This window comes from Anguilla anguilla, chromosome 3 (genome assembly GCF_013347855.1).
Source record: "Anguilla anguilla isolate fAngAng1 chromosome 3, fAngAng1.pri, whole genome shotgun sequence".
Lineage (NCBI taxonomy): Eukaryota > Metazoa > Chordata > Actinopteri > Anguilliformes > Anguillidae > Anguilla > Anguilla anguilla.
In genome coordinates, this window is record NC_049203.1 from 3,366,903 (window position 1) to 3,394,174 (window position 27,272).

The following is a 27,272-nucleotide window of genomic DNA, read 5'->3' on the forward strand; positions in this document are numbered from 1 at the left end:
ACTATGCTCTGCTGCGGACGCCTGCGGCGGCCTTTCCGCCAGCTCACCCTCCAGACCAGCCTGCTCCTCCTCTTCCTCTTCTGCATGGTCAGCGTCTTCGTCTCCGCCTACTTCCTGTACGGCGTCCGGCGGGAGCTGGAGCCGGCGGGGGGGGTCGGCGGCGGGGGGGCGGAGGGCCTCTCGGCGGACTGCGACGACCCCCGGGCCACGCCCCCGCGCCTGTTCCCGCTGAAGACGCTGCGGCCCGCGGACTCGTCCCGCACGGACCCCGTGGTGCTGGTGTTCGTGGAGAGCCTCTACTCGCAGCTGGGCCAGGAGATCGTGGCGGTCCTGGAGTCCAGCCGCTTCCGCTACCGCACTGAGATCTCGCCGGGCAAGGGCGACATGCCCACGCTCACCGACAAGGACCGCGGCCGCTTCGCGCTGGTCGTCTACGAGAACATCCTCAAGTACGTCAACCTGGACGCCTGGAACCGCGAGCTGCTGGACAAGTACTGTGTGGAGTACGGCGTGGGCATCATGGGCTTCTTCAAGGTGAGAGAGAGCGCCCCCTGGAGGAGAACTACGATTTTACACCCGGGGTGGCGAACTCCGCAGGCGTCTGCTGGTTTTTACGGTTTTGTTTCAAGTACTGCGTGGAGTTACGGTGTGGGCATCATGGGATTCTTCAAGGTGGGGGGGGCGCTCCTTAGGGGCCTGGAAGGAAGGGTGGGGTCGGTCATCAGCATCCTGGTCAGTTGGTTTAGGCAGTACTGGAGACTACTTATGAACTTGTGAATTTAGGAATGCCCATAATGTTCTATGAAGTGTTTTCACGCACCCATAGACACACACACACACACACACACACAAATTCTCTCTCTCTCACACACACCCACACACACACACACACACACACGCACACAGGCCATCTGCCACCTGCCACTGCCTCCATAGGCTCGTTTTTTGGGTCAGGCTAGGTTGTGGCCATGCTGCAAAGTGCATCGTATCTAGTGTTTTTGTTAAATACTCTCTCTAATTACACTTTGATTGATTAATCCTGACACGGGACGCACATCCCTTCAGCCGAAACGCCGGTCCCCTACAGGGGCTTACAGGCCAGTCCAGATGCGGTGAGTGCCCATCCCCCCCCCCCCCCCCCCCCCCCCCCCGCCATGCGGCTCATCCCGCTCGGTGTGCGTCTGTACGGTCTGCCGCTTACTCACAGGCATCTGTGTACTTTCTGAGGGGTTTTTTTTTTTTTTCTTCTTCGTTTTTTCTCCTCCTGGGGAAGCGTAAATAATTTCCCGCCTCTGATCGTGTCCAGACTCGCGTCCGTGTGAGAACTGCGGCAAGACCCGGCCTCATTCTGCTGAGGGGAAGGGGGGGGAGAGGGGGAGGGAGGGAGGGAGAGATAGAGGGGGAGAGAGAGAGACGGAGGGTGAGGGAGGGGGAGAGGGAGAGGGAGAGGGAGAGAAGATGAGGGGAACGAAGAGGAGGGAGGGTGAGAGTGAGGTAGAGGGATTGAGAGAGAGGGATGAGAGAGAAAGAGGATGAGAGAGAAAGGGGGAGAGAGTGGAGAGCAGACGGCTAACTGCACTACTTCGGCTTTAATTACACGAGCAAGTTGAAGCTTGCCTGAGCCCCGTCCTGTTGGTCCTTGTGCAGGCCTCTGGCCATAATGACGAGTGTTTGACATGTATCCTGTTCAAAATAAATCCTGTTCCGCATGTAGCCTGTTCAAAATAAATCCTGTTCCACATGAACCCTGTTCCGCATGTATCCTGTTCAAAATAAATCCTGTTCCACATAAATCCTGTTCGAAATAAATCCTGTTCCACATAAATCCTGTTTGAAATAAATCCTGTTCCACATAAATCTGGTTTGAAATAAATCCTGTTCCACATAAATCCGGTTTGATAATTTAGCTGCACTTTTACAGTGTTGAAAATCGGCAGTTGGGTAGAATATAATGGCTGTTCTTAAGACGCCGTAAATACACTACTGAACTCCCAGCCTTCTGAGTGCATTTGATCAACACCCCAAGAGAGGAGAGGGTTCACCGTCTCTGCGTTTGTGAAGGAAAGGGTCTTAAGGTCTTATTGAGAACTCACCTCAAGTCCAAAAAAAAAGGCAACAGACATTTAAAGTAGAAAAACGATTTTTTTCTCTTATTCCATCCCTTGTGGTTAATAACTGAGGCGCTAAGGAGTGACAGTGACTACATTCAGCCGAGGACGCGCGTCTGTCGCAGCGAAAGACGAGACGAAGGCCATTCAGACGCTTCTGCGTTTTTTCATCTTCAGTGAAAATGGCGTTGCGTGCCGCGCGGAAGCGGCTTCTATAAGTAGCTATAGCTTCGCCATATGTGCTCCAGCTAATTATGGAGGAATTGCCAACAAGAGCCTCTATTTGAAGGGAGTCTGATGAATAGCACGGGGGGGCGGCGGCATTCATTTTGAGCACCTTGCTGCTGCTAAGGAGAGGTTTTCAGTCTTAACAGGTGTTCCGGCTCTCATTAAAGATCATTCTGGCGGCCCGAAGAAAATGGAGGCTGTATTGATTCGTTCAAGGCAGTGATTAGTTGAATCGGGTGCATAAATACCCAGCTGGAAGGGATGTCTTTGCTGTTTTCAGAATCCCTTTTTTTTGGGGGGGGCGCGGGGGGGGCCAGGCAAGGGTGGCCAATCAGAGCAGAGGAGGCGGGGGGGGGGGATTCCGTGAACCGTATTACTCAGAATCCAATCAGCCGAGTGACTGATTGTTTCCGTTCTTATTTTAGTTTGTGTTGGAGTGGGAGTGTTGGGGGGGGGCGGGGGGGGGGGGGGGTGTTGTGCTGGGGGCAAGGGTAAAAGGGACGCGCGGGGTTTCCGAAACATTTGGGCCCTTGTTGCCGTTGGAAACTGCTGCCCTGAGCCCAGTTCTGTGCCATTGGCTGGAGGGGAGGGGAGGGGAGGGACTGCACTCTCAGAGCTGACCAATGGCCGATCCTCATACTGATCAGTAGAGGGCAGGCCTCTGTCTCTCAGTTATAAATGGACACAATGAGCTTCCTTTTCTCTTCGGTACTTCTCTGTAAATAGAAAAGTTTCTATTTTTACTGCCCTGCAAAAAACATGCACATACTCACACACACACACACACACACAAACACATACACACACATATACAGATACGCACACACGCATACACACACATACACACATACACACACACCACATACCCCACTCCCCCCCCCCCCCACACACACACACACACCCCACAGACCCAGTTCACAGCTCTTGAAAGACGGGACCCTGAACTTTTGCTGGTCGGCGTGTGGTTGGCTCCACAGTGGTGGGGGGGGGGTGTCTTGGCCTTGGCTAAAGTGCAGTGGTAAACAGGCGATTGTGGCGGCTGCCCCCCCGGGGTCGCAGGAGGACGGCGCGGCCGACCCCCCTTAAATGTCACGCATTCCTGGGGTCGCGCGAGAAACTGCCATCGCCGAGAGAGCCGCTAAAAAAGAACGCGGCGCTGGGGAGGCCCCGCCCGCCCGAATTAATCACGCCGACCGCGAGGGCGCGGTCACGAAACGCGCCTCGCGCGCTGCAGAACGCTTACGATCTCGTGGCCTTTTAAGAAATTTCCGGGTTTTGCCGCGTTCGCTCGAAAAAACCGCGGTCGAGCGTGCGCGAAATCCCTGACTTCGGTTCGGCTCGCACACACACACACACACACACACACACACACACACTACCCTGGGGCGTTTTACAATCCCATTAACACGTATCCAATATCGGGGGGGGGGGGGGGGGGGGGTAGGTTAAAAGGATCCGCGTCTCATTGTGAATGATCTTGGATGTTATTGACTGTGTATTAAATACAGGCACACAACCAAATAATAGTGAGAATGTAAATGTCATGCGTATAGGACTATTGAAGTGTTTACAGAAGTTATACAGAAGAAACACAAAATAAATTAGGGCTATAGAAAATATTTTAAAAATGCAAAAGACCTCACATCCCCCGTGGAGAGGTCTATTTGATTATGTGCTCAATCTTTAGCAGTTCCTCTGGCCAGGTCCTGAGCTAAGATGACAAGCTGTCATGTGACCCTAGCCATGACCTCATCTCTCTTAACCCCGCCCCCCCCCCCGTCTTCTGCAGGCCAATGAGAACAGCCTCCTGAGTGCCCAGCTGAAGGGCTTCCCCCTCTTCCTCCACTCCAACCTGGGCCTGAAGGACTGCAGCGTCAACCCCAAGTCGCCGCTCCTCTTCATCACCAAGGCCCGGGCGGTGGAGCGGGGCCCGTTGCCGGGCGACGACTGGACCGTGTTCCAGTCCAACCACTCCACCTACGAGCCGGTGCTGCTGGCCAAGACCAAGTCGGCGGAGAGCGTGCCGCAGCTGGGCGCGGGCGGGGCGGCGCTGCACACGTCCGTGGTGCAGGACCTGGGCCTCCACGACGGCATCCAGCGCGTGCTCTTCGGCAACAACCTCAACTTCTGGCTGCACAAGCTGGTCTTCGTGGACGCTGTCTCCTTCCTGACGGGCAAGCGCCTCTCGCTCTCGCTCGACCGCTACCTGCTGGTGGACATCGACGACATCTTCGTGGGCAAGGAGGGCACGCGCATGAAGGTGCCCGACGTCAAGGTGAGCGTCTGCGGCCGGCCGCGATGCGGGCATGCGGCGCATTTAAAAAAGCATTGCGCTACATGCATGCATTAAATTACACTGTTCATGCATGCATGCGTTAAATTACACTGCGTTCCTGCACCTGTTAAATTACACTGCGTTCAGACATGCGTTGAATTACACTGTGTTCATGCACCTATTTAATTGTGGGGCGACATAGCTCAGGAGGTAAGAGCGGTTGTCTGGCAGTCGGAGGGTTGCCGGTTCGATCCCCGCCCTGGGCGTGTCGTAGTGTCCCTGAGCAAGACACCTAACCCCTAACTGCTCTGGTGAATGCGAGGCATCAATTGTAAAGCGCTTTGGATAAAAGCGCTATATAAATGCAGTCCATTTCCATGTCCCATAATTGTGGGTGCTACACATTGGCGGTGGGTGATTTGAGTTCTCACTCATCAATGTAAAGCACTTTGAGTGTTCGGAAAAGTGCGATACAAACGCAATGGTTCATTCATTCGTTCAAATTACATTACATTGCATTTATACTTGCATTAAATTACACTATTCATACCTGCGTTAAATTACATAACGTAACATAATGATGAGAACAGGCCATTCAGCCCAACAATGCTCGCAGTTTTACTCTGTGTTCATGCATCTATTAAATTACATTACATTGCATTCATGCATGCATTAAATTACACTGTATTCAGCCATGCATGAAATTGCATTACATTGCCAGTTGTGCTGGTGCATTGAATTGCATTTGTGCAGCCAAATGTTCGTCTCGTTCCCACTGCGTCTGCCTTCTCGGCAGACGTTTTGTTTGTCGTCCGTTGCCTGTTCAGACAATTTAGCCGATGTTTGCAAAACATTCCTGCCGAACTGATAAAACGTTTGATTTATGCTGGCGACAGTTAGCGGACTTTAGCCAGGTTGAGAACCTCAGAAATCATCAGAAGGGTCTCACTCCCTTAAACCCACACCACTTACATTACATTATATTACTGGCATTTAGCAGATGGTGCAGGACGGATAAGATGTAGGCTGTATCACGATGAGGGACGTGCGTGTCTGTGCAATGACAGTGAAGGCCCAGGTGGGGTCGGGTGGGGAACTCTGGGTGTGGACTCTGAGGGGGCGGGGCTTAAGCCCATGCGACATGCTCGTGACAGGGGTGGGGCTCTTTGTGTTTTTTGGTGACGGTGTGACGAACGGGTGGGTTTCTGAGGCACGTCCCAGGCGTGTTGCGTAAGCTAGGAGACGTGGCCGCTCAGGGAGTCGACACCGCTTCAGGTGGGACCCACGCACGGGTGTGCCCGTCGTCTGTTAGCGGAAGGATTGCGTCAGAAAATAAATAAATAAATAAATAAATAAATGAATGAGTAATTTCTGTCGCTACGCGCGGCCCTGGCTACCGCCCAGGCTGGGAGATGCCAGCGTTCCCCCCGAGGGGAAGAATGGCACAGTCTTCCTTTTTTTCTTTTTCTTTTTTTTTTTTTTTTTTAAATCCGCAGTTAAGTAAAGAAACAGAAAAGTGCAGCTTGCGTGGGATTGTGGGATTGGGTCAGCGGCTGTCCAAACCGTAACGTTCGCTTTCTTGTCCGTCAACCTTTTTCAGGTGAAGTGTTTTCAGGTGTCAGAGAAAGAGAGAAAGCGGAGCGAGATTCTTCGAGTTTCTGTCATCCCCCCCCCCCCCACCCCCCCCCTTTTGGGGCCTGCCACTATAAAGAGCCGGGGGCAGGTATATTTCACGTCTGTTTGCGTTGTCCCTTTCATTTCTTCTCCTCCTCCTTTTGTTTTGTAATCGCGGGATGATAAATGTTGTATCGGAGGTGGTGGGAGTGCGAGCTGGCGTGAATCGTAAAGCGTCTTCGCGCTGACGACTGTTAGCCGGGACGTTGAGACGCGAACCCCGCGCTCTTTTCCCCGCGTCTGAAGGGGAAGAAGAAACGAGACGCGCAAACAAATCAGAAGAGATCAGAGGGGCTTTCAGACGGAGCGCTGACTGGGCGATGAGGGCGGAGAGCGTGTTTGGGAGGCTCTCTCTCTCTCTCTCGCACATGCGTGCGTGTGTGTGTGTGTGTGTGTGTGCACGTGTGTGTGTGTGACATTGTGATGCTGACCGCTCTCCTTCTCTCTCCAGGCGCTGCTAGAGACGCAAAATCACCTCAGAACCTACGTCCCCAACTTTACCTTCAACCTGGGCTTTTCCGGAAAGTTCTTCCACGCGGGTAAGGGGGGCCAGGGCGACCGCGGAGAAGTCCGAGTCGTTCGCCCAAAGCAGTGCGGCAGTGTGGCCTGTTCTGTAACTGTGGGGTTGCAGAGTTGATTCCCAGGTGGGGCACAGCTGTTGTGCTGTTAAAAACACAGGCAATTTGACCTCGATTACGCCAATGGAAATATTGGCCGTAGGCCAAACGCAAGTGCCATTGTTCCTGTGTGTACTTTATTTGTACAGCTGTTCTGTGTGCGTGTGTGTGAGAGAGTGTTTGTGTATGAGAATGTGTCTGCTTGTGCGTGTGTGTGTATGTGCGTGCGTATGCGTGTGAGAGAGTGTGTGTGTGTCTGTGTGTGTGCTTGGGCACAGGCACGCATGTGAGTGAGACAGAGAGTGTGTGTGCGCGCGTGTGACTGTGTATGTGTTTGTGTTTCTGATTGTGTGAGCATGTATTAGTGCACATACGTTTGCTCAAGCATTAGCTGTGCTTCATGCCCTGGGTGTGTGTGTGTGTGTGTTTTTATCTGCAGGTACAGATGAGGAGGACCTGGGGGACGACCTCCTGCTCTCCTATGTGAAGGAGTTCTGGTGGTTCCCCCACATGTGGAGCCACATGCAGCCTCACCTCTTCCACAACCAGACGGTGCTGGCCGATCAGATGCTCCTCAACCGCCGTTTCGCCGCGGTGAGTCAGGGCACGGCCACAGGGGGGCGCTGTGGCGCGGAATAGACCGTCACAGCCCATTAAGAAATAAAGGGAAGAAAATGTCGTTCCTCGGTCAGAACGTCGTCATCTAGCGTTTTTTTTGTTTTTTGCCCTTAGCGGTTAATGGCTGAAAGCTAACCTCAGACAGACGTTACAGTGATGAACTCACTGAACAGCGTAATTGGGGGATAATTTCTGAATGACGTGCTGAGCTGCCTGTTGGTAGTGGTGCTGTTGGAGGGGTAGACCGTGCTCTGTCAAAGTCAAAAATGTCGGTTGAGGGGTGGTGGGTGTTCGTTGAAGCGCGTTAGCCTCTTCATATTAGCCATCTTATATCTGATGAAGCTGACAGATTGAGATTCTTTATATATTGATGTATGCGGTCTTGTGATTACGCTTGATTTTTGTCTCATTCCTTGCTTCTGGCCCGAGATCGCGTTTTTCCTGGCTGTTGCACTCGGTGTTCCGTCCTACCCGACGACGCGCTCGGCAACAGACCGTCTCTTTACTTCCTCGGGGTTATTATGGGATGTTATTCGTCGGTAGAATGTTGGCGATGGGAGGAGAGGCATGCCGGTAGCGTTCGTGTTGGTTCCCGGCTGAATCGGATCCCGCCCACATCCAGATGTGTTTGTGATTTGGCCCAATCACAGTCTGGAACCTCTGCTGTTGAGACCCGTGTAAACAGGAAGTCGGTTTTTCTCTCTCTCTCTGTACAGGAACACGGGATCCCCACCAACATGGGGTACGCTGTGGCACCCCACCATTCTGGGGTGTACCCGGTGCACGTGCAGCTGTACGATGCCTGGAAGAAGGTTTGGGGGATCAAGGTGACCAGCACAGAGGAGTACCCCCACCTCAAGCCCGCCCGATTCCGCCGGGGTTTCATCCACAGTGGAATCAGCGTAAGCACCTTTACCTCACCTTTACCTGCTTACTGAACCCCTACCTGTTTACTTTTACCTCACCTTCACCTGCTTACTGAACATCTACCTGTTTACCTTTTACCACACCTTTACCTGCTTACTGAACCTCTACCTGTTTACCTTTACCTCACCTTTACCTGCTTACTGAACCTCTACCTGTTTACCTTTACCTCACCTTTACCTGCTTACTAAACATCTACCTGTTTACCTTTACCTCACCTTTACCTGCTTACTGAACCTTTACCTGCTTACCTTTACCACACCTTTACCTGCATACCTTTACCTCACCTTTATCTGCATAGCTTTACCACACCTTTACCTGTTTACCTTTACCGCACCTTTAGCATACCTTTACCACACCTTTACCTGTTTATCTTCACACCTGTCTGCTTACCTTTACCACACATTCAGTAGCATGGTCCTGCAAACTGAGGTTTTCTAAAAAAAAAAAATGGTCCTGTGATTTTCTAAGATCCTTTTTTCTCTTTCTTCTGTTCCTTATTTTAATCAGTTTGAAGGAGTACAAAACAGGGTTGTGCTGAATTCCATTTCAGGTCAATTAGTTCCAACAGTTAATTGAACTCCAATTCATGAACTGAGAAGTGCTCACAGATCATTGTGGCCATTCGTCCATTCATTTCCTGAATTGACTGAATTAAAATGGAACTGACACCCCCCTGCCCCCCCCCCCCCCCCCAAACGACCCTGATACAGAGTGCATGCAGTTCAGGAGAGCGGGGGCTGAGGGCTTTTTTAAACAGGGCAAAGTCTCCCACGTGACATTTCAGGTTTTCCATTTCATGATAAATGGCCTGTATTTCTGTCTACTGCACATTCTCCATTTCTGCTCACAAGCAAGAATTGCAGAGTTTATATTATTTTATTTTATTTACGTTGCAATTTGGCAAATGACATTTTGGCGCAGACCTCTTGCTGCAGCCCAGTCATTTCTGACAGGCAGCAGAGGCTTGTGAACAGGCAGCTTATCGGGGGGGTGGGGGGGGGGGATTGGGGGGTGAAGGCGCATTACTTCCTTCTCTCCGTACACTGTGCACCCCTCTCAAAACGAGCTCTGAATCGCCGGAGGGCGCTTTCCAGCGATTTGTGTGCTAGCCTCCTGCATTCAAATGCAGTGCTTTACGGAACGTACACGCGTTTCACAGACACCTCTCATCCAGTGAAACGTACACACAGCTTTTCCAGTTTCTCAGTGTGGAACGTGTATATATCTCAGCTGGATATGTGCTGAAGCGAGTCAGGTTAAGTGCCACGCTCGAGGGTACAATGGCAGTGTCCTGTCTGGGATTTGAACCCACAGTCTTTAGGGTGCAAGCTCAGTTCCCATACTGCTGCGCTAAGCCCTTGGCTAAGCTTGTGGTGTTAGCCCTTGGCTAAGCCCGTGGTGTTAGCCCCCTGGCGTCCAGCATCTCATAGCCCGCCTGCAGGTCAGTCTGGGACGTATAGCTCCTCTCGGCTATTAATCCATCATCATACCCTACAGCAACCCACACAAGCGTTCCCTTGGCAATCTCGGGTCACCTGGCAGATTCCACTGGCGGAGGCCAAACTCGCGTCTCAAACTCAGCTGCCCCCTAGTGGTGGGGTGAGCTAACTGCACCCACCTGTCACTTTCCCCAACGTGTCCTTTACTTATTTCTGGTTCCTCGTCACCCCCCAAGCCATATAAAGCAGGGCTCCTCAAACTGAGTCCTGGGCCCCCTTGTGTGTTTGGGTTTTTGTTCCAGCCAACCACTTGATGAATTGAGGTTGTTTTAAAACTTTAAGTTGTTCCTTGATTCTGGAACAGAATGTATATCCTCAGCTGGTTTGGGCCGCCGGTGAAGCTAAGCTTGTATTTTCACCGAACCTGTACTTGAAAACCCTGACTGCTGTCATGCGTAGTTTGTGTTGTCGCACGTGCCTCGTTAGGTTGCCAGATGTTTTCAGTTTGATGTCTGGCTTTTTTTTTTTTTTTTTTTGAGGCTTTTTGTCCCTCTTGTGGCAGTAAGTTATGTGGGTGGAGCATCACAGGCCTCGTTCCTCCTGTGAGTGTTCATCCTGCTAGTGTACTTCCTGTGAGTGTACTTCCTGCGAGTGTTCATCCTGCTAGTGTACTTCCTGCTAGTGTACTTCCTGCCAAGGTTCATCCTGTGAGTGTTCATTCTGAGTGTACTACCTGCGAGTGCACTTCCTGCTAGTGTACTTCCTGCGAGTGCACTTCCTGCAAAGGTTCAATCTGCGAGTGTTCATCCTGAGTGTACTACCTGCGAGTGTTGATCCTGAGTGTACTTCCTGCGAGTGTTGATCCTGCTGGTGTACTTCAGACAGGGATTTCTGGCTGTTCCTCAGAAAGGTTTTCTAACAGCCATTTCATTTCCAGCTCTGAATCATCCCCCATTCATTGACATTTCGCAGCTCGAAGCTGCCAGTTCGTCTCTTAAAATGCTTTCGTTTTTTTTCCTCCTCTCTTTTTTCTCTCTGTCTCTCTCTCTCTCTCTCTCTCTCTCCCTCCCAGCCGTTACGATTAGTCTCTCCGCTGCGGCGGCTGCTAATGAAATGTAGACGAATTCGCGTATCGCGTAACAAATGTCATCCAATCAGGGCTGTGCTTGATTTGAAGCCCTTTTGGCGACGATGTCCTTGAGATCGAACGCGCGCGCGGAGGGAAGAGTCGTGATTGATACTCTGATTTCTTTGAGCGGCGGTGTCGCGCCCGCGCGTCTGTTCGTTCCCCACGTAGGCCCCGGGGATAAATATTAATGTGAATGTTTAGCTTCGCGCCAAATGAAGGCGTAAATGGCACGATATGATATGAGGATTATGGAAGAGACAAAGGATTATGGTGTCAGTCTTATTGCCTGGGAGAGGGTCCTGTGTTGGGTGGGTAAAGGATGTGTACTCTGCTGTGTGTGTGTGCCTGTGTGTGCATTGTTTGTGTGTGTGTGCGTGTGTGTGCGCCTGTGTGTGTGTGTGTGTGTGTGTGTGTGTGAGCTCGTGTGTGTGCGTACGTGTGTGAGCATGTGTGTGTGTGTGTGCGTGCATGGTGTGTGTGTGTGTCTGTGTGTGTGTGTGTTCTGTCAGTGTGTTCATACAGCGGTTAGCTCAGTGCTGTCTGTCTGTCTGTCTGTCTGTCTGTGTGTCTGTGTGTGTGTGTCTGTGCGTGTGTGTGTGTGTTCTGTCAGTGTGTTCATACAGCGGTTAGCTCAGTGCTGTCTGTCTGTCTGTCTGTCTGTCTTTGTGCAGGTCTTGCCCAGGCAGACGTGTGGACTCTTCACTCACACCATCTTCTATAAGGAGTACCCCGGAGGCCCGAAGGAGCTGGACAAACTAATAAACGGAGGAGAACTCTTCCTCACGGTCCTCCTAAACCCTGTAAGTCTCCCTCTCTCTCTTCCTCCCTCCCTCTGTCCCTCCCTCTCTCTCTCTTCTTCCCTCCCTCCCTCCCTCTCATCCTCTCGATCTCTGTCACACTCTCACACTTGCAAGCAGACACACGCATACACACACACATGCACACACAGACACACACACACACACACACACACAAGAAAACAGCACACACCCACAGTAATGCCTTACCCACCTGGGTGCTTTCACCCTCTGCCATCACAATGGAGATGTCCATTACTTCAGCCCGCAGTCCACCTGCTACACACGTCTTCATTGTGCCCTGCGACTAAAGGCGGCCATGTTTGCACTGCAAATCTGCGTATTCGCACAAATCCCCCCCCCGTCCCGTCCCCCCGTCCCCCCCCCGTCCCCCCACCACCCCCCTCGCTTTGTCTCCGAAGCCAGGCCTCGTCTGTCTGTCGTTCTGGTTCTCATTCTTTTGTCCTCCGCGCCCCTCCCCTCCCCTCCCCTCCCCTCCCCTCCCCCCAGATCAGCGTGTTCATGACGCACCTGTCCAACTACGGGAACGACCGGCTGGGCCTGCTCACCTTCCGCAACCTGGTGCGCTTCCTGCAGTCCTGGACCAACCTGAGGCTGCAGACCCTCCCCCCAGCTCAGCTGGCCCAGCGCTACTTCCAGATCTTTCCGGAGGAGAGAGACCCGCTCTGGCAGGTGAGGTTTCCGTTCCACTTCCTGCTCTCCGCGCTCTCTTAAGGGGACAGGAAGTGAGCCGGCGGCGGCGACGTGGTCTCAGGACCCGCTCTGGCAGGTGAGGTTTCCGTTCCACTTCCTGCTCTCCGCGCTCTCTTAAGGGGACAGGAAGTGAGCCGGCGGCGGCGGCGGCGTGGTCTCGGGCAGACCGCGACAGAGAGAGCGTGCGTATCCACGGCAACTTGTGGTCTGTGCAGGCCGTCCAATGGCAGAGAGGCTCTCGCTGAGGTTGGGCGCTCAGTTTCGTTTCGGTTAAAATCAGGAAATTTTAATTCCGTTTTTTGAATTCATACAGCGCCCGTAGTCTTCCGTGAAGATTTTTCAGTTAATTAACTGAAATTCAGTTGCGTTTTTTAGGAACTGACTGGGAAGGGAGTGACCCCACCTTGGCTCTCGAGGGGTACTGCGGTTGAACCCTGGAGTGTAAACTCTGGAGGAGGGGAACTGGCCGAATTTCTAATGGGTGTTTCAGAGCTCTGACAGAAATGCATTACATTACATTACATTACAGGCATTTAGCAGACGCTCTTATCCAGAGCGACTTACACAACTTTTTTACATAGCACTTTACATTGTATCCATTTATACAGCTGGATATATACTGAAGCAATGCAGGTTAAGTACCTTGCTCAAGGGTACAACGGCAGTGTCCTTACCCGGGAATTGAACCTGCGACCTTTCGGTTACAAGCGCAGTTCCTTACCCACCGTGCCACACTCCGCACTCAGAAGAAGATAACGGTCTGGGTCATTTGGGCCTTGCAATACGGAACGGAGAAACGAACGGACCCTTGAAATGCGGAACCAGTCGCTGTGATGTAGAGGCTGTCTGTAGTTCTCGTCTTTATTTGAGTCTCAAATCTCAGCCGTTCACATCGAGAGGGACCACCTTGTGACCCCCTGTGTTCCTGATTCCGGGACAGGCGGAGGGATGATGTGGTAGATGAGGGGAGGGGGGGATGGGAGGAAGGAGAGAGCTCTGGGGGGCACAGTTGACGCAGTCGCTCTTTTAAATGGCAGTGTGTGGTGTGGAACGCAGGTTATGGTGAGGTAATGATTTTCTGCTTCGGCTGAAAGGGTTTCTGATTTTCTGAGTCTTTTTTTGTTTTGCTTGTTTTGTTGTTTGTGTCCTTTGATATTTTGTTAAGAGGGTTTTACAAAACCACAGAGACATGATTAGTGTCGCACCTGTGAGCACATTCCGCAAAGCGCTGCTCCTGTTCTTCCTCATCCACCTGTGGGGACTGCGCTGTGTGTGTGTGTGTGTGTGTGTGTGTGTGTGTGTGTGTGTGTGTGTGCGAGTGTGTGTGTGAGCACGTGCATGTGTGTGTGTGAGACTGTGTCTGTGTGTGTGCGTGTATGTGTGAGACTGCGTGTGCGTGTGTGAGTGACTGTGTGTGCGTGTGAGTGTGTGTAACAGTGTGTGTGAGTGTGTGTAACAGTGTGTGTGAGACTCTGCGTGTGTGTGTGTGTGTGTGTGTGTGAGTGCACACGCGTGTCTCCTGGGAACAGAGCGGCTCTCCTCTCTCCTCCTCGTTATGACACAAGCGCTTCTTTGTGTGAGTGACCTTCCCCAGCGTGCCGCGCCGCCCGCTCTCTCTCTATCTCTCTCTCTCTCTCTCCTCCGCCCGCTCTCTCTCTCTCCTCCGCCTGCTCTCACTCTCTCCACCGCCCGCTCTCACTCTCTCCACCGCCCGCTCTCTCTCTCTCTCTCTCTCTCTCTCTCTCTCTCTCTCCTCCGCCTGCTCTCGCTCTCTCCACCGCCCGCTCTCTCTCTCTCTCTCTCTCTCCTCCGCCTGCTCTCGCTCTCTCCACCGCCCGCTCTCTCTCTCTCTCTCCTTCGCCCGCTCTCTCTCTCTCTCTCTCCTCCGCCGTGTGCCAGTCATTACCTGACGAGGGCGGCCGCTGTCTCTCTCTTTGAGAGAGGGAGCAGAGACTGGCTGCCACTTCCTGTAAAACCTTCCTCTGCCGTCTGAAGAGCTGGACTGCTCAGACCTTTTATTGAAATTGACGTGTTTTTTTTTTTTAATGTCTGCAAGAGTTGCTGGGGGAAAAAACAAAAAAAACAAACGTTTGATCTGTTCATTGTGATGGATATCGGCCACGCGCCAGGAGTGTTGCATTCTGGGACTGAGGGAGCAAGAATAACTGTGGTGTGATTAATTGGGTTGCGTAAGAAGTGGGTCTGACCCCCCCAGCGTACCTTAAAGCCAGAAGCAGATGGTCAGTGTCGGTCTTGGGGGGGGGGGGGCGGTTGGGGGGTGGATCGGACGCCGCCAGCATCTCGGCGTGCTGCGGACGGATCTCTCCGCGTTTCTCTGAAACGGACGGCGGAGGGGTCGCTCGGAGCTCAGCTACGCACGTTTGTCTCCCTGGGCCCTACGGAGCTAGCGTACGCTAGCACGTTTGTCTCCCTGGGCCCTACGGAGCTAGCGTACGCTAGCGCGTTTGTCTCCCTGGGCCCTGCGGAGCTAGCGTACGCTAGCGCGTTTGTCTCCCTGGGCCCTGCGGAGCTAGCGTACGCTAGCGCGTTTGTCTCCCTGGGCCCTACGGAGCTAGCGTACGCTAGCGCGTTTGCATAACGAGAGCGACCGTTTATCAGAGCCTCCTTCCTAACGTTTATCTGCGGCGTTACACCCCCCTGCTCACTTACCGTGCGTCGCTTTGGGTGAAAGCGTCTGCCAAATAAACGTGATGCAGTGCTCACGGGTGTGGGGGTACATTCCACGTCCCCGCGTCAATGTTCCGGAAACGTTTGCTCGGGCTGCCTAAACCCAGTGTTTCTCAACCCCCCGGTTCTGGGGATGGGGGGGGAGGGGGAGGGGGGGGGGGATCCACTGTATGCTGGTTATTGTCCCAGCCATAGTAACAAGCGCTGTGTTGTAATTAGCTGCTAATTGATCTTAATTAGACTTTTTATGTCCATTGAAGGACGATTTACCCTCTTCGAGTCACATTATTGCCAGAAATAACCGTCTATGTCCCATAAAATAAATGCCCCATATTCACATCACAGGAATTTCAATCAGTCAGACCGACTTATGCTTTCATTTACTGTCCTGCATGCACGATATGACACACAATTCTGATTGATTCGGTTTCAGACTGACAGGTGAAATCAGCCGGCTCCCATTGGCTGAGAGGGTGGGGAACGTGAAACCATCTGCGTAAAATGAATGGAGTTTACTGACTGCAAATGGCAAGGAGCCAAACCTGCATTGTGTTAAAATAAGTTTAACCACATAATTTTGGCCAAACTAAAACACATTTTCAGCGGTCTTAATCGATCGAGTGATTGGCTTTGAGTAAAACCAGCTTACACAGTGGGCCCCCTGGACCGGGGTTGAGAATCACTGACCAAATCAGCCCCTTTTGTCTGCCCGCAAAAATCCCATGCATTCCCTGCCCCACTTTGATTGGCCCAGGTAGCCACTGCAAGAGGCGAATGGAGCACTTACTGTAGGCGATCTGCCCGGTTAAATATGTGGTCAATGTGCGGTTTTGCTAACCGGTCCTGTCAGGTCTTTGTTTCGCGAGTCTTACTGTGTCAGACAGGTGAAGCAGTGGTGGCTTTTGTAACTGCACCAGCGCGTGTTTGTGTTTTTATACCGACTGAAACGCCGATCCTCTCCCCCCCCCTCCCCCCCCCCCCCCGCCCTCTCGTCCCGCCTTGGCTGAAGCTTAGTTTTAAATATCCCCCTGTAGGGGCGTTATTCAGCTGGCTTACAATTGCAAGTGAGTGTTTATTCAGCTTTCAAACTGGCTTTTTTTACAGGTTTTATTTTTCTCTAGTCTGATCCAGGCCACGCCTGATCTCCAGGCTGCCTTGGTGGTCAGACGGTGCACATTCTGAGAACAGCACTTATGATGTAAGAGCGGGATTAGGCTGGTGGAAATATAAGTATGTGTTCAGTGTATGCTGAATATTTTTGTTTAGTGATGTCATCGTAAAAAAATAAATAGGCCTACTATAAATTATTGTATCAGTTCTTTTTTTCCATTTGATGTTGAACTTGATACAATTTTATGAACTTTTACTATATGCTTTTATTATATATATATATAAACTTCATTAGTGGGTAAAGAACTGGTCTTTTATCCTAAAGGTTCCAGGTTTAATTCCAAAGTAGGACACAGCCATTAAGTGCCTTGAGTAAGGTACTTAACCTGCATTGCTTCCGTGTATATCCAGCTGTATAAACGGAAAATGCAAACATTGTGCAAGTCAATCTGGATTTAAAAAAACCATCTGCTGTCTGCCAGTAATGTAATGTAATAATGCCCTTTGTGCTTATCCACTTGGTTGCTGCCAACCTGTTGAGAGAAGAATGAAGCTAGTCTCCATGGCTACCGTGACCTCTGACCTCTCTGTCCTACAGGACCCCTGCGAGGACAAAAGGCACAAGGACATCTGGTCAAAGGAGAAAACGTGCGACCGGTTCCCCAAGCTCCTCATCATCGGACCTCAGAAGACAGGTGAGCGACAGACAGGTGTGGGTGTAGGTGTGGCTCCCCCTGCTGGCCGTGATAAGAATGGCGATGACGGTCCTCGGCAGCGACCACCGGTCGCGTGGTTCACTGTGTTTGTCACAGCGGGGGGACTCGGGAACAGAAGGCCGCTGTTTTCTCGTCTTCTCGACCGCAGGACGCGTAGGACGATGAGAATCGGGCGCGTTTATTTGCGGGGGATAATTAGGCTCTTAAACAGGTCGTCTTAAGGGAGCCATTCCCCCCCCCCTCCCCCCCCCTTCCTGCAAGGTGCCTGAATGGCACTGTTAATCGTTTCAATAAAAACTGGATTAAGGGGGTTGGACGTGTAACTTTTCTTTTTTTTTTTCGCGGTGTAATTACCCCTGGGCTGGCGCTACAGTGCGTCTAACTCTCAGGGATGCCTGTCCTGAGCCCCTCCCCCAAACAGCGATGTTCTCTCTCTCTCTCTCTCACTCCCTCTCTCCATCCCTCCGTTTTTAATGGGCTCTTGCTCGGTATCTCTGCGCTGACGCGTGGTGCCCGAATGCGGCTCCGTCCTGGCACGTGCCAGCCTTTTCCCTGGCATCCGGCGGCTCGGTGTAATTAAAAACAGAAGGGTACATCAGGACGAGAGCCCGCGCGCCAGCCCAGCCAGACTCGCCGTTAATCATCGTCCCCGTTGGTTGGTTGAGTGAGTGCGCGTGACCTCTGATTGGTCGAGCCTCGGGGGGCCCCAGCGCGTTGGACGGCGCTCGCCTGGGTCAGAAGCGTGAGCGTGTAGAACGTTTAGCTTCATTTGGTCTCGCGGTGGAAAAGCGCAAACGTGACGCAACCTCTCTGGGACTGAACAGCCACCGCTGCCGTGACGGTGTACGGCAAGGGGAGCCATCTTGGCTCAATCGAGTCCGGGTATCTTGAAGCGGCTTCATGGACTCAGGTGGCCCCACTGAGAAGGTCATTGTTGGCAAGAATTACCCAGAATGATGCTCGCAGGCAGGGTCCCGCAAGGGATTTTTGGCCCCATGAGAAGATCTCACATTGGGCCCCAACCACCCCACGCGATGCCCATCTCTGTACAATTGGAGCACTTTGTTTTTTTTTTTTTTTTGAGAGCTCCTGTCAGTCAGGGTTCTTGGAATCATCCTACCCCCAACCCTCCCCCAACAAAATATGGCCGTCCTCTTCACAGGGGTATCTGTATGGATTGGTCATTTATTTGTTTTTTGTTTTTTCCTCCCTTTTTCTGCCTTTCTCTCTCTCCAGGTACCACAGCCCTCTACCTCTTTTTGGGGATGCACCCAGACCTGACCAGTAACTACCCGAGCAAAGAAACCTTTGAGGAGATCCAGTTCTTTAACGGCCACAACTACCACAAGGGCATCGACTGGTGCGTGCCCCCCCCCCCCCAACACACACACACACACACACACACACCTTTCACAGTCTACACCGGGGGTCCTGGAGGGCTGCAGTGTCTGCGGGTTTTTTGTTTTCTTTTAATCAGCAGTCAGTTAATGCCTTGGAAACAAGGTGAGAAACAAAGACTTAAAGGAATCCCTGGTGCTGAAACGCACGGAAAACCAGCAGACCCTGCGGCCCCCCAGGACTGGAGTTAAACCAGCAGACCCTGTGGCCCCCCAGGACTGGAGTTAAACCAACAGACCCTGCGGCCCCCCAGGACTGGAGTTAAACCAGCAGACCGTGCGGCCCCCCAGGACTGGATTCTGACACTCATGGGCTATGCCAGACGCTTCACTGATCGCTCTCTCTCTGTCTCTCGCTCTCCCTTTCCCTCTCTCTCTCTCTTTTTCTCCCTCTCCCTCTCTGTCTCTCTCTCTCCCTCTCCCGCTCCCTCTCTCTTTTTCTCGCTCTCTCTGTGATTGTGATTGCACCCCCCTTCACTTCAGTATAATTGTCAAAGTAGGATATGAGTGAGGCAGGAATGCAAGTTTTGGGTCCTCGCACACATTAACACACATACACGACCTGTAAATAAAGTATACATACATACACGCACACGTGTGTGTGTGCACGTGTGTTGTATGTCTACACATTAGTTGTGCGTGTGTATGTGCTTGTGTGTGTGGGATTGTGTGCATGTGCGTGCTTGTGTGTGTGGGGGATTGTGAGCATGTGCGTGTGTGTCTGTGTATAGTGGTGCATAAAGCACAGCGGTGTCTCCTCCGCTCAGCCAGAATGCTCATAAACTAAATGTTTCTCCCCAGCCGACAGCCCGCTCCCAGCCCGGGACGCGAAAGCGCCCGCAAAGCTATTTAAAATAAATAGGAGCCGTGTCACCGAGCCGGCGGCTCGGACTTAATGCGTGTCAGTGTGCATTAGCCGGCTAGGGCATCCTGCGAGCGCCGTCCTAACGTACCGGCGCTGGAGCGGGATCAGTTCACCTGGGTTAAGATGCGGGGATGCGAGTGGACGGGAGGGCGCTTCTGCCTGAATTTCGTTTATCTTTAGCCTCTCGCTCCACCCCTGTGTGGCGACATCGCTTGTGCACCATCTGCTGTAGGCCTATGTGATCAAATTCTAAAAAAAAAAAGGCAAGACAATTCTTTTCTCCAGCTCTGAGATTTTAGCCAAATCGCAGACGTAAACAAAATGGACATTTAAGAGGCAAATACCCGAATTGGTTTTTCGTTGGAAAAAAAGAAAAGAAAATCGCCTCATTCTCAAGTTAAATTTGTCCTGAACAGTGTTTTTTTAAAACACTACAACTGAAAATGAATAATTCAGAGTGCATTAAAAATCCTGATTTGAATTTAAATGGTGGTCGTCTTGTTTTAATAACGGCTTTGTTTCACAGCGGGGGAACCTGGCATTTCGTTGCCGCAGTTGTGCCGCACCTTGATTGTAATTATCTTAATGGTTTGCGGTGCTGTGGCCCCCGAAAATGAAACTGGCTGACGGTTTGATATTTTGAAACACGGAGAAGTTTTTTTTTTTTTTTTTTTTAAATCCCTCAACCGTCGTGTTTTTGATGAGCGGCTGGCAACATGAAAGCGAAGCGGTTTTCTTTTTTTTAAACCGCGAGAGAAGCTCGATCCGTCTGCTTTGTCGCGTTCTCTTGTTCGGCGGAGCGGGAGTTCCAGACGTGATTACGTTTTGTGTCTCGACGAGCAGCTCCCTTTTATTGTAAGGCTTACCTGTTTCTGCCTCATCGCCAGCGCTTTCTCCTCCTCGGAGCGGAGACTGTGGCCAATTGGGCTTGCGGTTTCCCTGTCTTCTCTTGACGTTCGGTTTGACCATCAACCGTAATTGGACATAAAATTACATTGCGACGATGAGATTGCCGGCCAATGGCGCTTATTAAAACTAAAGCAAGGGAAGCTCGTGATGCGTGTTAATGGGAATGGTAATCTTTTGTGAAAAAAAAAAACGTTTTCGGCTCTGCAACTTTTATCTCGTGACGTCGTGTCCGTTTTTTTGGCGCAGGTACATGGAGTACTTCCCTCTACCCTCCAACACTAGCTCGGACTTCTACTTCGAGAAAAGCGCCAACTACTTTGACTCGGAGGTGGCGGCGCGACGGGCCGCGGCACTTCTGCCCAAAGCCAAAATCATCACCATCCTGATCAATCCCGCCGACCGGGCTTACTCCTGGTACCAGGTGAGTCTCGGAGTCAACCCTGCCCGCTCTGAGGGAGGGGCTGCGGACAAATTCAGCGTCCCCACGCCGGGCTGGAAGCCCCAGTCAGCGTCGGTACATCCGTGGGTTCCACACCAGACCGTGAATCATTTCGCGCATAGAAACGGCGCTTTAACGGGATGAGTTATATCTTTGTTATACATATAAACCAGTGCCAATTATAGGTACCTGTCTGAAAATATAAACTCAGTTTACAGTGTGTGAGATATCTGCCTTATAAAACCGTGTTTATGTGAAGTTTTATATGTGATCGTTTGATGGTGATGATTTAAACATTACAGATAATGTGCCAAAACATTTGTGTCTCTATGAAACAATAAAAGGTAATTAGAGATGTTGGTGTTGGCGGTTAATTCCACCATTGCAGAAAATTACACTTCTGAGGGCCTTATATGTTGGCTTTAACTGTAGATGGGAATTGTATCTTGTTCCAAAAGCCAGTAACTCTTTCCTGCTAACTTGTACGTTTAGGCATTTATTGGACACTCTTATACCCACAGTTGCACAGTTCACATGCTTGCTCGCTTTTTGGGAGGTTCAGGTCTAGTTTTTGCCCAATTTTCTTTTCCCTTCCATTTCCTCTGTAAAGCGTCTTTGTGACAGCACCTCTCTTAAATAAAAAAATTAAAAAGGGTTACACAAATAACGTTTAAATAATTAGAATCGAACATAGCACACAGCACCTGGGAATCAAACCCGCAACCTCTGCTTTAAGGCCCTGTTTCCTTGACCCCCCCCCCCCCCCCCCCCCCCCCCCCCCCGCTCCCTCTCCAGCACCAGCGTGCCCATGACGACCCCGTGGCGCTGAAGTACACCTTCCACGAGGTGATCACCGCCCCCCACGACGCCCCCGTCAAGCTGCGGGTCCTGCAGAACCGCTGCCTCGTCCCGGGCTGGTACGCCACGCACCTGGAGCACTGGCTCAGCCACTACCTCCCCAGTCAGGTGGGTGCCCCGGGGGGGGCGGGGCTATGGGGGGTGGGTGGGTGTGGCCACGGGGGTCAGAGTCATGGGGGGGGGGTGGGGGTGTGGCCACAGAGGTGTGGAGCTGTGGGGGGTGTGGCCACGGGGGTTGGAGTCATGGAGGGTGCCCACAGGGGGTGGGGTCTTGGGCGGGGGGGGGGGGGGGGTTTGGCCACAGTGGGTGGTGTGGTGACCATGGGGGGGTGGAGCCATGGGGGGTGTGGGTGTGGCTATGGGGGGCGGAGCCAAGCGTGCCCATCTTCACAGCCCTGAGCTCAGTGTTTGGGTCAAGGAACCTATAACAGGCCACCTCAGATGAATTAATGAAGCAGATGAAGAATCATAATAATGATTTTTAAAATAAGAATAATCAATACGGCAGTAAATGTGTGAAACAGCTTGCCAGGTCGTGTGATAGAGGCAGTGACTCTCGGCGTGTTCAGATCCAGGCTCGCTGCAGTGCTGCTTGTTGTGTGATTTGTAGGCTAATTTGCGAGTCTAGATGGCCTGTTCTCATCGTTATGTGCGCTCGTGTTCTTGTGTAAGTAGATGTGGAAGTTTTGTGATTTCTCGCGGCTCGTCTCGCGGTGGTCTTGCTCTTGTGGAAGTCGCTAACGCTTCGGGTCGCTAACGGTCCGCTTCCCCGCAGCTTCTCGTTCTGGACGGGCAGATGCTCAGGACCGAACCGGCTGCAGTCATGGACAAGATCCAGAAGTTTCTGGGCCTGGCGAACACCGTGAACTATCACAAGATCTTGGCGTGAGTACATCCGCGTGTGTGTGTGTGCGCGCGCGTTGTCCATGTGTGCGTGCAAGAGCACGTGTGTGTGTGTGTGCGCGCGTTGTCCATGTGTGCGTGCAAGCGCACGTGTGTGTGTGTTCCCAGAAGCACTGTTAACATCATAACCCTTGCAGCATTGGTGAGAAGGCTTTTGTGCGGTCGTAAGTGTGGCATTCGGTCCAGGTCTGTGGCGGCGGGGCTGAAGGAGCACGGTGTCTGTGCAGGGCTGGTACGCCTGAGCCTCTGAGCTCTCCGGAGAGCTCCTCTGGGTTTACCGCTGATCCTCTCGCTTTGGGCTGCCTTTCTGCTACCTCTGCGAGAGAATGCAAGGGGCTTGAGGGCTTTTAAAATACCCTACTCTCTCTCTCTCTCCCCCTCCCTGTCTCTTTCTCTCTGTCTCCTTTTCCTAACCCCCTCCCTCCAAATTCCTCTTTGCCTCCAAATGTTTCCATTTCTTTTTTCATCCTTCCTCCTTTTATCACCCTATTCTCTCTCTCTCTCTCTCTCCGTCTGCCTCCCTACTCCACCTCTGGCATTCCGCAGATTATCTTTCTACCTCATTTCCTCTCTCTCTTTCTTCGTTCCCAAGTCCTGCTTGTACACACTGTCTCATTCCCTCTCTCTACCGTTTGACCTCCACCCCCCCCCCCCAGGCCCCCCCCTCCCAGCCCCCTCCCTCAGCCCCGCCTGTGTGTAATTGCACCCGCAGACGAGTAAACAGTAACATCTGTGCGCCTCCTTCCCTGGCGAGCGCTGGAGACGTGTCTTCCCTCTCCGAACGCTTTTCCATAGCGGAGGAACGGAAGGAAAAAGTGTCGTCTGATGGGGAAATCAGGGCTCTAATCCCGAATCTAATTCCCCGCCGTCATCCCTCTGTCCCCGGCCGCAGGTTCGATCCCAAGAAAGGCTTCTGGTGCCAGCTTCTGGAAGGTGGGAAAACCAAGTGTCTGGGAAAGAGCAAGGGCAGGAAGTATCCGGAGATGGACTCGGATGTGAGTTCAGACCCCCGCCGCCCCCGACTCCCCCCCCCCCCCCCTCGGTTTAATATGCATGTCGATTACATCATTTATTGGCTTGGCAGACCCGTGTTTGACACTGTGTGTTTGGAATAAAGAGCTCTCCAGGTTAATATCCTCTCTCATCGGCGCGGAGGCAAACCGTAGCATAATCAATCAATCAATCAATCACTTTTAATGACCACACGACCGAGGTCGGAGGAATTCGCTTTCAGTACAGCGTGGTGGGAAGCTCAATACAACGGCTCAATACAGAGTCGGAGAACTGGGAGTCGTAACTGAGGTTGCAGGTTTGATTCCCAGGTGGTTGGTGGCACTGCCGCTGTTCGCGTTTGCGAGTACCTTAACCCGAGTCGCGGCAGTGAAAATATCCAGCCGTATGAATGGATAGGACGTTTAAAATAAGCTGTGGTACGCTGCTTTCGGCCTCATCTGATATTTGTGCTGGACCCTAACAGTGCAAACACACAGATAAACACGCTGTAGTATTTACTCTCTCTGCCTGTGAGTTTGCACCTTTCACACTGCACAGATTAAACACAAAATATTTACTCAGTATGTTCCGCTGACTATTATACTGTGTTCTTTGGTCTTTTGTCTAAAACAAACTCTACATATGTACACAGTTCTGTTCTGCATGAAAATATATTTGTGATTCATGGTAATAATAATTTCTGTAGTCCATTCTGTGGCACGAAAGCAGGATTTGGCGTAGTGCTTTCAGAATTTTAATTTCCGAATGCAAATCGCGCGACTGCGTAAAGTAATTAGTGCCATAAGTCTTTGAATTATTCAAAAAGACGTAATCCAATCTGGATACTTTCCGATGACCTTTGGATTATTCCCATTGCTTTCATCCAGAGATATTTTTTAATGGGCAAATCCTGCCACTTACGTTAAAGAAAAGCACAAGGAAACGATGTCATATTTTTACCCATGCACCGATAATCAATGACTGTGCCCTGGCCTGTCAAATCTGTCACACTCAGCCTAATTTTTATACTTCTTTTCAAAAAAAAGTATTTTTTTTTTTTAAGCGATAAAATTGAACAGGAACACAGATGAGAAATCAGTGCTATACCCAACTGTGACAACATCGACATTAAGAATAAGTAGTATGTAGTAATCAGAATAATTGCTATAAACAGCTATAGACATAATTGACAAATAATAATGTAAACAATGGTTTATGAGAGAGAAAATAAAATATTTTATTTCCCCCCCCCCCCCACCGCCCCTCCCCTCAGCCAGCTGTAAAATGCACAGGAACTGAATCGATGTAGCGGTGTTGGCGATGGAGAGCTGGGGCTTCTCCTTTGAGTCTCTGGCTGAACGGTGTGGTGTGTTCTCTTAAAAATGCGCGTGTAACTGCGTGAGTCACGCTGTCTGGGCAGAGCCGTCTGCTGAGCCAGGAAGTGATGTAACGGGTGCTCTGCGTCCATCATTCAGCTTCCCCCCGTGTTTCTCAGGCCTGTCGTTCCGCGTGGGCTAACGAGGCTGTCTGTGTGTGTGTGTGTGTGTGTGTGTGTGCGTGTGCATGTGTGTGTGTCTGCGTGTGTGCGTGCGTGTATGTGTGTGTGTGCATGCATACGTGTGTGTGTGTGTGTGTGTGTGTGTGTGTGGGTGTGTGTGTGTGCGTTTACGTGTGTGTGGATGCGTGTGTGCATGCATACGTGCGTGTGTGTGTGTGGATGCGTGCGTGCGTGTGTGTATCTGTGTGTGTGTGGATGCGTGCGTGCGTGCGTGTATGTGTGCGTGTGTGTGTGTGTGTGTTCTCTCCGCAGTCGCGCGCGTTCCTGAGGGAACACTACGGGGATCATAACGTGGAGCTCTCCAAGCTGCTGTACCGAATGGCCCAACCGCTGCCTGGCTGGCTGAGAGAAGAGCTGGTCAACTCCAGGTAGCAGGACCCCCCCAGGGGGGGAGAGGCGAATTCAGCCCCCCGTCACCCCCCGTCCGGGGTGGGACACTCCCCTCTGCCAGCCGCTGCCGCTGCCGCGTCCAACCAGGACCGGAGAGAGAGGGGCGGGGGGCAGAGTGGGCGGGGCCTGTGCCAATATAGACCTCAGTATTGGACCTCACCAGGACCTCTGGCTGGGCTTGGTTTCCAGGATAACCATACAGGGAAGAGGAGAAGAGATGGGGCTGGGGGCACCACGTACCCCACCCCGACAGCCCCCCATGGGGTGGGGCTGGGGGCACCACATACCCCACCCCGACAGCCCCCCATGGGGCGTAACTGGGCCCAGTTTGACTGGGGTACAGACAGTGCACAAGAGGGCAAAATACCCATTATGCCCCTCCGTGCACACACTTACACACACACACACACAAACACACACTGACACACATACTCACACACACACACACACACGCACACGCACACAAACACACACACACACACACAGACACACCCTCACGTACACACATACACACACACACACACTCACACACTCATGTACACACTCAGTCACACAAACCCACACTACGTTGCTTTTGGGAGCACAGTGGACGGGGACGATGTTGTCTGCTCGGTGCCAGTTGTTAAGCACTCAAACACTCAGCGTTAATGGACGTTCAGGTGCCACAGAGGAGTCATTCCCCATTAACATGGACTATTAAGCAGTTCTTTTTTCCCCACTTTTATTTTTATTTTTTGTTTGGGGGGTGTTTTCTTTTTTCCATTTTTGTTCCTGTTTTTTGTGGCTGTGACCATTTCACGGTCGCAGGTTGTCGTACCTCTGAGTATTGCGTTGCCAACTGAGTTGGGTAGCTCTGCTTAAAAATCCGTTTGAAAAGGTGTGAAACATTTGATGTTTTGTTATTTTTTAAATTTGGAGGAAACGGTAAAGTTTTTTGCAACGTCAGCACACAAGGAAGTGTGATGCAGTATGCAGAAGTGGGCCTTAGGTGGGGGGGGGGGGGGGGGGGGGCGGATAATATTTTTTTCGGTTAACCATCGAATGCAAGAGAGAAATGAATTGTAGGCTAATGCAGCAAAGAGAGATTGTGCAGCCTCCGCCCCGACAGCCTAATCCTGCGGCCCCTCGCTGCTCCCCGGACGTCTCCTGCGTGGTGTTCCGATGCCGTCGTGCGGAGGCGTTTGGATTTCCGTTCGCCCTTCACCTGCTTTGTTACCCGGGAATGCTGTACGCGCGCGGGCGGCGTCTGACATCCTGCGTCGCTTTTGAATGAACGCACATGCTCGCTGCCTCTCGTGTCTCCTGTATAAAACTAGCATTTTGACGGACAGATGGACACAGGCAGGCAGCCAGACAGACAGCACGTGAGCACGTCTGTATGCTGATTGGTCAGGAGTGTGAGCTGCTGCGTTCTATGCTTAGGCGAAGGGAGTTGAGTAGATTTGGGAGAGAGGGTAGGGGGTCCTGGACAGGGGAACCATCCTGGGCCAAAATAAACACTTAAACCCTTTCCTGTTAAATCAAGAATACGCATTTATTTTATTTACATTTTTAAATAAAGGTTCAGCTAAGCTGGTCACTCTCCTGCAGTCTGGAGTGAAGGGCTGCTGTTGTGCTTTTGGGCTAAATCCTGCCTTGTGACTTGTCTCTTGGTGTTCATGATGTCACTTCCCATTTTAGGACAACAACAGCTGCTGCAATCTGAAAGCAGCCGTTTTCTCTTGTTGAAAGTGTGTCTGTGTGGGTCCCAGTGCGTCATTGAATGTGTTGTCAAAGTTTCTGACATTCTGATGTTAAGTACTGCTGTCGCTGATGGCTGTGAGCTAGGCTTCCTGATTTTTCACTGGTTCTGTAAACCAGACCTGGCGAAGAATTAAATTAACTGTAAACGTGCCGGTTTCTCACAATCCCTGGATTTTT

The 27,272-nt window shown here is 51.7% G+C and overlaps 1 protein-coding gene across 1 annotated transcript; it reads left to right on the forward strand.

Annotated features, from left to right (window-relative positions):
- On the forward strand, positions 1-25,767 carry ndst1a (N-deacetylase/N-sulfotransferase (heparan glucosaminyl) 1a). The gene is made up of 14 exons (XM_035407824.1): positions 1-534; positions 4,126-4,611; positions 6,737-6,824; positions 7,342-7,496; positions 8,237-8,422; positions 11,687-11,815; positions 12,323-12,505; positions 16,923-17,019; positions 18,277-18,400; positions 20,458-20,632; positions 21,446-21,616; positions 22,284-22,393; positions 23,304-23,406; positions 25,215-25,767. The coding sequence occupies exons 1-14, from the start codon at positions 4-6 to the stop codon at positions 25,332-25,334; spliced, it is 2,658 nt and encodes an 885-aa protein (XP_035263715.1). The 5' UTR covers positions 1-3; the 3' UTR covers positions 25,335-25,767.
- Positions 25,768-27,272: the final 1,505 nt, after the last annotated feature.